Here is a 13,175-nt window from a genome sequence, read left to right as displayed (position 1 = left end):
ATCAAATTGGAAGTCTCTAGCACAATATTTTGCTTTATGGTGAATTTATGAAAAAAAACTTTTTCCTTACGTCCACGCGGTAACTTCGGAAAAAATCATAATTTTTTTTATCCGATTGTCGTAATGTTTGCACCATTTTATATTAGCCGTTACATAAAGTTTTATAGTATATGGAAATGTGCGCAATTTCATGTAGAATACAACTAAAAACAACCCATGGTTGTAGCATTTATCAGTTTTGAAATATTTTCATATAAATAACGATAAGTGCCAAAATATCAACCTTTGGTCAACTTTGACTCTACCGAAATGGTCAAAAAACGCAATTGTAAGCTAAAACTCTTACATTTTAGTAATATTCAATCATTTACCTTTATTTAGCAACAAATTGGAAGTCTCTAGCACAATATTTCGATTTATGGTGAATTTATGAAACAATAACTACTGAAAAAAATCAAATTTTTTCGTCTGATTGTTGTAATGTTTGCACCATTTTAAATTAGTCGTTACATAAAGTTTTATATATGAAAATGTGCGCAATTTCATGTAGAATACAACAATAAACAACTCATGGTTGTAGCTTTTATCAGTTTTGACATATTTTCATATAAATAATGTCAAGTGCCAAAATTTCAACCTTCGGTCAACTTTGGTCCCTAGGACAATATTTCGATTTATGGTGAATTTATGAAACTATAACTCTTCCGAAAAAAATCATAAAATTTTTTTGTCCGATTGTTGTAACGTTTGCACCATTTTAAATTAGTTGTTACATAAAGTTTTATATATGAAAATGTGCGCAATTTTATGTAGAATACAACAATAAACAACTCATGGTTGTTGCTTTTATCAGTTTTGACATATTTTCATATAAATAACGATAAGTGCCAAAATTTCAACCTTCGGTCAACTTTGACTCGACCGAAATGGTCAAAAAACGATTGTAAGCTAAAACTATTACATTCTAGTAATATTCAATCATTTACCTTCATTTAGCAACAAATTGGAAGTCTCTAGCACAATATTTTGATTTATGGTGAATTTATGAAACAAACTTTTTCCTTATGTCCGCGCGGTAACTCTTCCGAAAAATCATAAATTTTTTGGTCCGATTGTCGTAATGTTGCACCATTTTAAATTAGCCATTACATAAAGTTTTATATATGAAAATGTGCGCAATTTCATGTAGAGTACAACTAAAAACAACCTGTGGTTGTAGCATTTATTAGTTTTGAAATATTTTCATATAAATAACGATAAATAGAAAAAATTCGTCCTTCGGTCAACTTTAACTTGACCAAAATGGTCGAAAACTGCAATTGTAAGGTACAACACTTACAGTCTAGTAATATTCAATCAATTACCTTCATTTTGCAACAAACGAAGTCTATAGCATAATATTTCAATTTATGGTGAGTTTTTGAAAAACCTTTTTTTTTTATGTCCGCACGTTACGAAATCATGCATCATTTTGTGATAATATTTTCTCTGTGTTGCCTTGATCGTTTTTCAATGTGTTATATACCAAAATGATCGCAATTTAGTGTACAATACAATGAAAAAAAGTTAACTCGTTAGCTTTAACCGTTTTGCTTACAGCACGATTTGTATACAATTATATATGAAGTTTTTTTTCGCGGTGTCATATATCCCAATATTTATATATGAAAGGAGCCGAAAATGAACTCTTAATCTTGAAAACTAAGCGTGCTGTGATTTTTTGAAAAAAACATTTTTTCCGCTTCGGCGCTCACTCGCGAACGCCACAGGCATATAGGAGACGATTTTTAAAATACCGCTTCGGCGTTTAAGGGTTAATGGTGTGGATACACTTGATAATATTATTTAATGAGACAACTTGTTCACATTTCTTGACTTTTAGGGGTCATCCAAAGGATGCATTCTTTAGTGAGTTGAAAAGTACATTAATGTACACAAACACAAAAACACACTGAACTAAAAAATCACGAGCAAGTAAAGCAACCAGTTTGGGAAAGAGAGCACAAGTAACTACTCTCCAAGGCAGTCAAAGAAAGACTGGCATGTCATGGGGTTCTGTGCCTGGATGCTAGGTCAGTGACCAGCTTCCACCTCATATATGCACGAGTTGCCAGATGCCACAGATTCCTTGCTTTACAATCTTTGATTGCTTTTAACCGCTTTCCAGATGGCGAAGAAGATTATCCTATTGTTAAGACCTCAGGTTTGCTAGCTATGAAAAATACATATTGATTAAAAATTTGTCATTTTAAATTATTGGACAGTGTGATGCACCATGGGGCCCAAAGGGCATTGCAGAGATCTAATACTAATAGTACTTTCTGCAGTCCACTGTGCAAGACTAATCAGTTACCCTTCTCCCTCTTGTGGGGCTTGTGTCATCAGTTACCCACCCTTCTCCCTCATGGGGCTTATTTTGCTAAATAAAAGGAAAATTAGTAAGGTTAATTATAAATTTGATTTTTATATTAGAAATTGATGGCAGAGGTGTTTTGCCAGTTCATACCATGTTGAAAGCACTATTTTGTCTCATTGCCAGATGTCCATGTATCAGTTTTTTTTATTTAATCTTGTTAGTCATAGATCTGATAGTTTTCTTTTTTGCTTTTATGGTTGTCTTTCGACAGTTATTCTGTTTTCTTCATCAATGGAATCTTCCTTTGTTGATTAGTGGTTGAGGGGCTACTGTAGCCTCTTGATGCCTTTGAGCTCTTAAGTTACCCATTTCATCTTGTTGTGGCCGTGGTTTGGCCATTGCACAAAGTCCAAATAATTTGGTATGAAGTATTTGTATGATTTTCAAGAGGAATGTATGAAAAGTGACTAATGTTCCATGTTGGTTGTGTGTGGAATTCCATTGCAGGAAATGCAGACTGAAAATGATATTTTGTTTGTGTATACCGTGGATCTCGTACTCTGCCCTTTTTTTACTTGTCAGTCTTTAATGAACTGCTTGTGCTTTGTCCTGTGTTATTAGTTTACATAAGATGTACGTTTATTTTCCCCCAAGTGTAGGCAGAAACCAAGTAAGAGCACTTATTTTGGATTTAATGTATTACCTTGTAGACTGGTAATTTAACTTCTCAACCCTTGTATTTGTAGGCTATAAGATAGACCATATTACATTAAAAGTATTAATCATGTATTCTAAGAAGGAATTTTTTTATCTTGTATCATAAGTAGGAGTTGTCCGTAATATAGCACCCATCGGATTTTGATGCAGATACCCAAATACCCTGATTTTTTTTCTTTTGTCTGTAGGACTTTTGGCCAAGTTTGGTGATAGGAAAGGTAAAGTGTTAATCTGTTCCCAGATTCATTGTTGTTTTCATTTATTTATTTATTATTTATTTTTTTTTTTACGATTCTTGCTGCTTCGATAGTGTGCTTAGCTTGTTGTCTTTGTGCTCGTGATGCCTTAGGGCAGGATGTTCTCTCTCTTTCTGGAACCCCAAGTACCCACAAATGCAGTTTTTATACATATAATTTTTTCGCATTTGAGTATTTTATTCGTCCCCTGAATCTCATTCCCCTTTGGATATTTCTTTGTATGTGAGTACAAATTTCCCTTATTGTATGTTTGCCATATCTCAGGGCTTCTTTTGATTGCGTTTCTCCTAGAATTTAATTTTTCCTTCTGAGGGGATGACAGGTTAGAGTATTTTTCTTCTGCTTTAACTCTTTCCTTTTATTCTAATCTTTCAAAGTAATTGTGTATTTTCTCTTAGTATTTATTTTTCCTGTATTAAGTAAATTAGGGCCCTTGTGTAATTTGGATGTCCACTACATGAACAGTATTTTAATCATTGCCAAATCTTGTCCATATTGTTGCATTATACAGTTATTAAACTGCTTATTTTTGTGGAGGTCATCTGTAACAGAACTTCTTACTTCCCTTTTTGAAAGTGAGGCAAGATTATTTTTAACCATTAGTTTATATTATGGAACTTTGATTAAAGATTACTTTTAGTCTTCATTTTTCAAAAATATTATCAAACCAAAAAACTTGAGGTTTCCAGATAAGAAAGGTGATTTGACCTCTACAAAATGTCTGTTTTTGTTGAATGATAGAATTGTATGAATATTCAAGAAAGTAATGTATTTGTTGCAATTGCAGATGATGGAGTGTGGACGCTGTGGTGAGTGGATCCATGCCCACTGTGAGAGCCTCAACAATGAACACTACCAAATTCTGAGTTTCCTTCCAGACACAGTAGAGTATGTATGTCGGACCTGTGTGCTGGAATCCTCTTCCAACTGGCTTGATGCTGTCAATAATGAACTGTTAGCTGGATGTGAAGCTGTGATAAATGCTCTCCTCAACAGCAAATGTGCCAAGCATTTAGTTAAGAAAGAACAACAGAAATTAGGTACTTCTCTATTATCCCCACTTTCATGTCTACCAGCTTTGAGTGCTACTACTTTTCAGAAGAAAATTGAATTGCTGGAGGCTTCGAAAGGAAACTGTTACGTGGATGTAACTATCAATAGCAGCCAAGTAAATTCCAACTCAATACAGTGTTCTAGAAATTTTGAAGAAAAACTTCCTTTGCTGGGAGACAGAGCTAGTGAAAGTGGTGTCTCAAATGAAAATCAGAATCTCTCTCATGATGTGAATTCATGTATGGGAGACATATCAGTCAACCAGATTAGTAATAATGTAAAATGTACTGCTGCAGATATTGATGTTTGTGATCAAACAGTGAACAATCAAAACATCCTAGAAACTCATATTCATTCTTTGGATGAAAATGTGCAAAAGAGGGTTGAGGGACTACCCCAGTTGAATGAGAGAGACACTGAGTTGCCAGGTCTTCATTATGAGGGTAGAAGGAAGATGATGGACAATACCAGCAGTGACATTATCTTTGAGGATGATGTAATAAAGGACTTGGCTAGCTCTTCTAATAACAGCTGGTCTGTTAAAAATATAGAATATCACAGAGAAGAGAAATCAGTTTCAAACACTTTTAAAGAAGAACCTAAACTTAAACTTAAGAGACGCAACACTCGCTCTTCGTCTTCTTGGACAACACTTGGTCCCCCTGAATGTGGGACACCTAATCAAAATGATAGCATAAAATTACGAGAATGTTCAGTGAGGCTTGAAGATATATGCAAGTCAAGATCTGCTTCATCTTCCCCAAAATTTCATGATAGTGATAGTGATGAAAATGATTCCAAGGAAAGGCAAAATATTACCACTACACCCAAATTACATTCTTTACCCAAAAATACTTCTATAAGCACTGAGGAACTATCTTCTCAGTCAGGAAACAAAATAATTGATACTGGACAAGTGATGCAACTTGACAAAGAAGGTGAAAGGAGTGCTGGAAGTGGTCTCCATTCTTTACTAAATATGAAAGAGACAGATTTATGTACAATAGGAAGGGATGTCTCATGCACACAAGTTGATGGACCTAATGATGAGACAACTACAGCCAGTCATGTTATTCGTAATCTCTTCTATGAAGATCGTAATTTGTCGATGTTGGAGTCCACTGCAGCCTTGTTAGATAAGAAGTGTGAGACAGGCACCAAGGAGAAAAAGAACAGTAGTAGTCTAGCACAAGTAGAGAACCAGCTAATAAGCCCCAAAGACAAGATCACCAAAGATATTGATGATGATTGTGTTAGTAGTGAGGCCAGCTCATACTGTGATACTGATACTGAAATTGAGAGTATTCAGGATGACCCAGAAGAACCCAAAGATTTGTTAAGTGTCAAAGAGAAGCTCAGAGAAGGTAAATATAACACTGTACTACAGTTTCATGTTGATACAGCCAGAGTAATTGAAAATGGCCGGCATTTAAATAGAGGTCAGACTAGAAATGTTCTAGCCACTTATGCCAAACACATGAAAGAAAGTTTTCCATGGTTTGAATTAAAAACAGCTAATATATTTGAATTGGTGGACCGGAAAAGGCCTTTTCCTTTTCCATACTTTGATCATAACTATGCTTTTCATACCCATTTATTGGGAAGTATTACACATCACCAGTTTACAATGCGTGATGTGTCTGTAAGTCGTAAGCGAAGCATTAGTCCTTTAAAAGGTCAGTCTAGCACTCCAGATCGTCGTAAATGTGCTCTCTGTGCAAGAGAAGGAGATGACGAACCAAACTATGCTGGTCGGTTGTTGTACTTAGGTCAAGATGAATGGATGCATATCAACTGTGGCCTTTGGTCGTCTGAAGTTTATGAAGAAGTTGATGGTGGTTTACAGAATGTATACTTGGCTGTTAACAGGGGACGGTTAGTCAAATGTTCCACATGCCAGGAAAGGGGAGCCACTGTTGGGTGTTGTCACAAGACTTGCCAAGCAACTTACCACTTTATGTGTGCAAGACGAAGTTATTGTCAATTTATGGAAGATAAAAGAATATATTGTCCTGTACACATGAGTCCTACCAATGGTGAAGAGAAGTCTGATGATTTTCAGGTTAATCGTTGTGTTTATGTAGATATGGATTCAGAAAAAAAGAAGTGGAAGAAAGTTCCAGGTAACAGGGTTAATATAATCATAGGCTCACTTATTATTAGAAGCTTGGGGCGAATTGTTCCAGAATCCGATAGTTCAGAGGCACTGATCCCTGTAGATTTTATGTGTAGCCGCAAGTACTGGAGCACTGTGGATCCAACTAAACAAGTAACATACACATGTCGAACCAAGAAGGTAGTGCCCTCTCTTGAGGATTCATTGCTTTCAGGGGAGGGAGCAACTGCCATTATCCACAGGACAATTGACCATTCGAATGGTGAGGAGGCTGTTGAGAGGGAAATGGCTGCAGTCAGAAAGTGGTTTAAACATCTGGAGGAAAGCAAAGTAGAAAAGAAATCTAGAGAAACTAACATAATTCCTCCGCATTTGTGTCCACTTTACCGCAGTATTAAAGAGAAAGAGGTTGTGAGGAATGTAGATCAAGTCGTTCGTTGTCGTACACCACCAGCAGTCGTTGAGTCAGATGTACGCCAGTGTATTGACGATATTATAGATAAAGTGAGTCGTTCAGTGGAAGAAGAAAGTTTGCTTTTTGACAATGACTTGCCAGCCATTGTCAGTGCTGATGACAATGAACTTATTTCTATGGTGCTTAATGATCTTGATGCTTGTGACCCTATTACTCTGCACTCAACCCCTTCAACCTCAGGCAGGCCAAGCCCCTTAGATATGGATTTCTTGAGCACCTGCGATCATATGATGGACTCAGGGAAGGTGTCTCACTCAGGAACTTTGTCTCAGGAAACAGTTGGTAACTCACAGGTGATGTTGGATGATGATACAGTGGCAGCATCATTAACTCCCACAGTTCTGCATTCCCAGGCACTTTCACAGTCGAGCCTTGAACCTCCTCAAAGCCATCCTCTTCACCACCACCATCACCATCATACACACCAAAATACTTCTCCATACCAAGTGCAACAGGCAGCCCCTACGTCTTCATCAGCAGTAATGGGAGATGATGTGGGTGCTGTTGTTGATGATGATGATGATGATGATGTTAAAGAACCCATAATGGACACAGTACCACCTCCATCCACTCAAGAAGAACAGCATCTTGGTTCAGTGCCTTTGATTCCTTCTATAAGCAGTGCCAAGAGCAGCAGTAACAGTACACAAGTCTCTCCCAGTAGTCCCAATCAGTCTAGTAACTGTGGCATTGATAATAAAAGTGACAGCAGTGGCAATAGTAGTAGTAGCAGCAGCAGAAGCAGTGGTAATAATACCAGTAGCACCAGCAGCACAGCAGCAGTAGTAGTAGTAGTAGTAACAGCAGCAGTGGTAACAATAGCAGTAGTAGTAGTAGCAGCAGCAGCAGCAGCAGCAGCAGCAACTGTTCAAGTAGTGGCAGCACTGGGGAAGAAAACAGCAGTCCTGAAAGATCCATTGGTGGAATTATTAGCAATACGAGCAGTCCTGATACTTGTTGCAGAGCTGTTCCTGAAAATCTGGGTCACACTGATAGTAACAGTGACTCGTCACAAAGTGCTAGGTGCATCCTCCAGAATTCCTCTACTTTAGTTTCAGCCAAAGCCAGTTCGGCACTCAAGCAAATTTGTCGCGTATTGCCAATGCCATCAACCACCAGTGGCAGACGCTCATCCTCTGCTAGTGAACACAGTGATAACATTGCTCACGATCAGTCTCCCCCAGTGTCCCGACGATCACCTCGCATTTCTGGAGAACAAGATAGCCTCATTTCTGGAGGAAAAGGGGAATGAGAGAAAGAAGATATGCATGAAAAGAAATTACAAAACTGTCATAAAAAAGTATCCTTTAAGAAGTGGAATGAGAAAGAGCAAGCCATATGAGACCGTCCAGATCGAAATCAACGAAACCATAGAGATTCCAAGAGGTGAAGGCTCAGGCATGATGTGTAAAAGCCTCAAGCGAAAGTGGAGTGGCATTTTAGATTCTGATGATGAACAGGATGTGAAAGACCATAAGGAGTCTGGAGATCAGGAGGGACAAGAGCATGAGTCAAATCATGGCATTAGCGATGATGAAAATGGCAAAGAGAATTCAGTATCAAAGAAAGTCCTTAAGTTTTCAGATGACAATAGTGACATCACTGTAAGTATTGTTAACAATAACAATAATTTGTGTGATTTTTCAAAATCACGTGTTCATAAATATCGTCATAAAACAGTCTTGCAGCTAGATGGAGCTGCTGATGGATCATCCTCTAGTGCAGAAATGAGTGAGAGTCAAGACGAAGGAATGTTGGAAGAAGGAGAAAGGTCACGAGAACAAGAAGATTCACAAACACCACCTCTGCACTCTGCCCTGGCCATGCGTATCAAGGAACAGAGTTTAGCCAGAAGTTCCCCTGGGGAGGAGGGACCATATAAATGTGGCAAATGCAAGAGACTCTATAGGTATGGAATTATTGACATTTTCATTCAATTTACAGTTTTCATAGTTCTTAAGGCATTTTCAAGTTATATCTGTTAAAAGTGCTCTCTCATGTAGGTATTCTTTGTGTATATTTATATTGTTTTGTATGCACATGTGAACTTCTAACAGTAATTACAGATCATCACAAACCCATTCTTTATAAAATTTATTTTATTATGTCAGACTCCTGTAGGTGCTCAGAGCAAAACATTCCAAACAGAACAGACCAGCACATGCTCAGCCAACTCCATATTACTGCCTTGAGCCAAACCATATAGACAGTCGCGAGATAAAGAACAATGTACTAGAGAAGGTCCTGGAGTAGGAGACTGGTCTCGAGGGAGGTCCCCAACTTGGGAAGGTGAACAATGCAAGCGGGAACTCCTTGGGGAACGAGAACATGAAAGCCTAGGGTTCTTGGACATAGGAGAAAAGGTGGCCTTCCCTTTACGCAGAGGCGAAGAAGCCCTGCTAGGCTGAGAAATGCGTCCACAGACTCAAATCACCTCACAATTCCCACTACGAACACGTCCATTGGGAGGTAGAACAGGAAGAGAAGCAACAGCTTCTGGGAGAGAACTCCTAGAAGGTGAAGGATCAGCAACCTGAGTATTAGGCACTTTCGACTTCTTAATCGGAGTCTTATCATCCTTACGCTGAACTTGAACAGCCTGAGGTGATGGAGAATCAGCTTGAAGACTAAGGAGAGTGAAGGCCATCATGAACTGGAATGCATACTTGTACGTGCAAGGGTGAAACACGTCTGTGCGGGGAAGGGGAAGAAACCTTTCTCTCCCAGAAGACAAAGTAACAAAGTCCAGAGTTCTCCGTCAGACTCGAGAACGAGGGGGAGGAGGAGGAGAAGGAGATGATGTTGGGGAAGGAGTCCTCCTCCTTTGACCCTTCTTGCTAGAAAGTACAGGATACCTCTCGTAAAAAACACACACACACACACACACACACACACACACACACACACACACACACACACACACACGAAGGAACATCTCTGATGGTTCAGCAACAGGTGGTGGAAGAGACGACACTCCAGCCAACATCATAGGCTGAAAGTGATGTCACTGCATTCGGAATGGCAGCGAGTCAATGGCTTCACTGGTGGCAAGACAAGAGGCAACCCAATAAACGTCATATTTATCAATGGCGTACCACTAGACGGCAGCACACGAGAGCCAAAGTAGTGAAGACCTTGAGGAGGGGGGGACTGCCTGGGGAGCCGGAGGAGGATGGCAAGCAGACATGAAATGGGACAATAGGCCATCCAAGGAGGAGAACCCCATAGGCTTAGGGATACCCAATCAGCTGCCATCTTGTGCAATTCCTCATCTGAAACAAAGGAAGATGAAGTAGCCTCCTGGGAGAGAGATTTCCTCCCACAAGAGGGAAGGGACCCCCACATTAAACATAAAATCTTCCTGTGCAACTCCTGATACTTCCAAAGATGAATCACTGGAAGAAGGGGACATAGAACTGTCCACTCAGGGAGGCGAGAAACCTTCCGAAGGAGGACAACTAGATAGTCTATGGTGCTCCCTCTTCTTGTAGAAAGCCTTCCACTGCGACACAGGCCAGGAACAACAACAAAAATTGGAATGGCACCTACTGCAAGTGGTATGGGGTCATTAATGAAAGACTCCAAAAGCCTTGAACATGGAATCCTGGAACCCCCAGACACATGATGGGCTAACCAAGAAACTGGCTTGGGTAGGAGAGTACAAAAGCAAGACTACTCTCCAAGGCGGTCAAAGAAAGACTGACACGTCGAGGTACCAAGCCCAGTCGGTGACCAGCTTCCACCTCGTGTTGCCAGATGCCACAGATTTCTTGCTTTACAATCTTTTGATTGTTTTACCTGATTTATAGGTGGCACTAGAAATTATCCTATTGTTAGGGCCTGAGTTTTCTTAGCTATGAAAAGTACAAATTTATTAAAAATTTTAAATTTTTGTCACCTATTATACTTCAACAATTTTGAGGGTAGGAATTAATTCTTTTCTTCATATAAATCTGTAAAATACACACACTGCAAAAAACTATGTTGTATTGTATTTAAAAAACACGCAATTACAGACAGAATGAATACAGATAATACCTGATTGGCTGGCCGGTTGCCATGGTGATCTGTTAGCCAGTGACAGCCTTCTACTTCTGTTCTATTTATAGAAATTTCAATCAGAAAATACAACTGCTTACGGTTGATGACTTTAGTAATAATAAAGAACAACCCTTTCCAAGATAAATATGATGAAATTTTATAGTCTTACTTATTGTTAAAATTTACAAGTTGAATTGCAATTATTTTGATCATCTGTATTTTTGAATTTTACAGAATGTGTTTGTTCAAAACAAAATATGTTAGTTAACCCTTTAATGCCAAAGGGGTATAATAAAAATCGTCTCGCATATGCTGAGGGGGTCTCGGAGTGAGCACCGAAGCGGAAAAAATATTTTTTTCAATAAATCACAGTGCGCTTAGTTTTTAAGATTAAGAGTTCATTTTTGGCTCCTTTTTTTTTGTCATTGTCTGAAGTTTAGTATGCAACCATCAGAAATGAAAAAAATATCGTTATCATATATAAATAATGCGATATATGATAGCTCAAAAACAAAATTTCATATATAATTGTTTTCAAATCACACTGTGAGCAAAACGGTTAAAGGTAACGAGTTAATTTTGTTTTTGTTGTATTTTACACTAAATTGCGATCATTTTGGTATATAACACATTGTAAAATGATCAAAGCAATACAGAGAAAATATCGTCACAAAATGATGCATGATTTCGTAATGCGGGGACGTAAAAAAAATGTTTATGTATATTCAACTTCCCTGTCAGATATATACTTAGCTATAGACTCCGTCGTCCCCGACAGAAATTCGAATTTCGTGGCACACGCTACAGGTAGGTCAGGTGATCTACCGCCCTGCTGCTGGGTGGCAGGAATAGGAACCATTCCTGTTTTCTAATCAGATTTTCTCTGTCGCCGGTGCCTACATCGTTGTTGGTACCTTCTGACTTGATTTTCGTTTTTCATCGCCATCGATCTTTTGGGGTGTCTTTTGCAGGGAAATACTGGGTCTTTGGTTTGGCATACGCTTTTATTAACTTTTTAATGAATTTGGCTTCGAATTTTCGAAGAAAATTTTACATGAAACTATCGAATTTTTCAGTAGACACACATATTTTGCAATAAAGGGAATTTTAATATTCATTCAATATACGGGTAAAAGTATGTAAAAAGCTTTTTTGAGAATAAAAGACTCTAACTTCCTCCTTAGAAGCTTTCGTAAGTCTCGGACTAACGCGCAGTTGTATTATTAGTAGCAAGTAGTTGTTGCATTCTCATCACCTTTTTTGCCTTCACAGAACTGCAAATCCATCTGTTACGATAAAACTAAATGGATAGAACTCAAAAACGAGCTCTAAAAGGTAAGCAAGTGAATATATTGTTCCCAGTGCAGTGGAGGGTGCGTCTGATCGGCTCTGTCTCGCTCCCAGGCCTAGACCTCTTCCATGCTCCCAGGCCCAGAGGAGAAGGAATGTCGAAAGCCTTACGGAGGTTATGGAGAATCCCCACCGATCAGGCGTCCCCTTGGCAGGATCTGTGGCGACCCAGACTGCCAAGGATCGCCATTGGAAAGGCATCCTCAAATACTGCTTCCCCTCGTCCGATTCGTCATTCTACGAGTATCCGACATGGACAGCACCAACCGGACTCGAAGCCAGAGGCAGACAGCTCGGACAGGCGTGAGTGTCCGAGGCGGACAAAAGCGCCAGATGCGCCAGAATCTCCAGTTGCGCCAGATGCTCCAGAAGCGCCAGCCTGGCGCAAAGCGCCAAAAGCACTAACCGGGCTCAAACCAGAGGCAGACAGCTCGGACAGTGAGAGTGTCCGAGAATGACAAAGCGCCAGTAGCGCCAGCCTGGCACAATGCGCCAGAAGCGCCAGCCAGGCGTGAGGCTCCTGCCAGGCTTCTTTTTGACGTTCGGGACTGAGTGCCGAAGGGGAACATTATGGTCCTTCCTTCCGTAAGCCCAATCTCTGAACAGGAAACCTGCCCCTTCCTCGATTTCTGTGGAAATCGGGAAGCGTTTTAGCAAATTCCTGGATTAACTTTCTCTCATGAAAGTGCATAACACCTCATGACAAGAAATGTATACTCATTGTTTCTAAATGGGTTAGTTCTCATTGACAAAGATATCAATACATCGCGTAAGCGTATAATCTCTCTTGGACAAGATTTGGAAGAGCTC

The 13,175-nt window shown here is 39.3% G+C and overlaps 1 protein-coding gene across 1 annotated transcript in view; it reads left to right on the top strand.

Annotated features, from left to right (window-relative positions):
* Positions 1-13,175, top strand: part of LOC135215858 (histone-lysine N-methyltransferase 2A-like) — a gene marked incomplete in the record, with an annotated part of 122,683 nt that overhangs the window by 36,190 nt on the left and 73,318 nt on the right. The window contains 4 exon segments of the mRNA XM_064250815.1: positions 3,262-3,291; positions 4,118-7,745; positions 7,748-8,216; positions 8,218-8,883. Coding sequence (XP_064106885.1) covers positions 3,262-3,291; positions 4,118-7,745; positions 7,748-8,216; positions 8,218-8,883 — 4,793 coding nt within the window.

Source organism: Macrobrachium nipponense, chromosome 19, assembly GCF_015104395.2.
Source record: "Macrobrachium nipponense isolate FS-2020 chromosome 19, ASM1510439v2, whole genome shotgun sequence".
NCBI classification, from domain to species: Eukaryota; Metazoa; Arthropoda; class Malacostraca; order Decapoda; family Palaemonidae; genus Macrobrachium; species Macrobrachium nipponense.
Note: the sequence above shows the minus strand (reverse complement) of the source record. Positions and strands in the feature narration are given on the sequence as shown.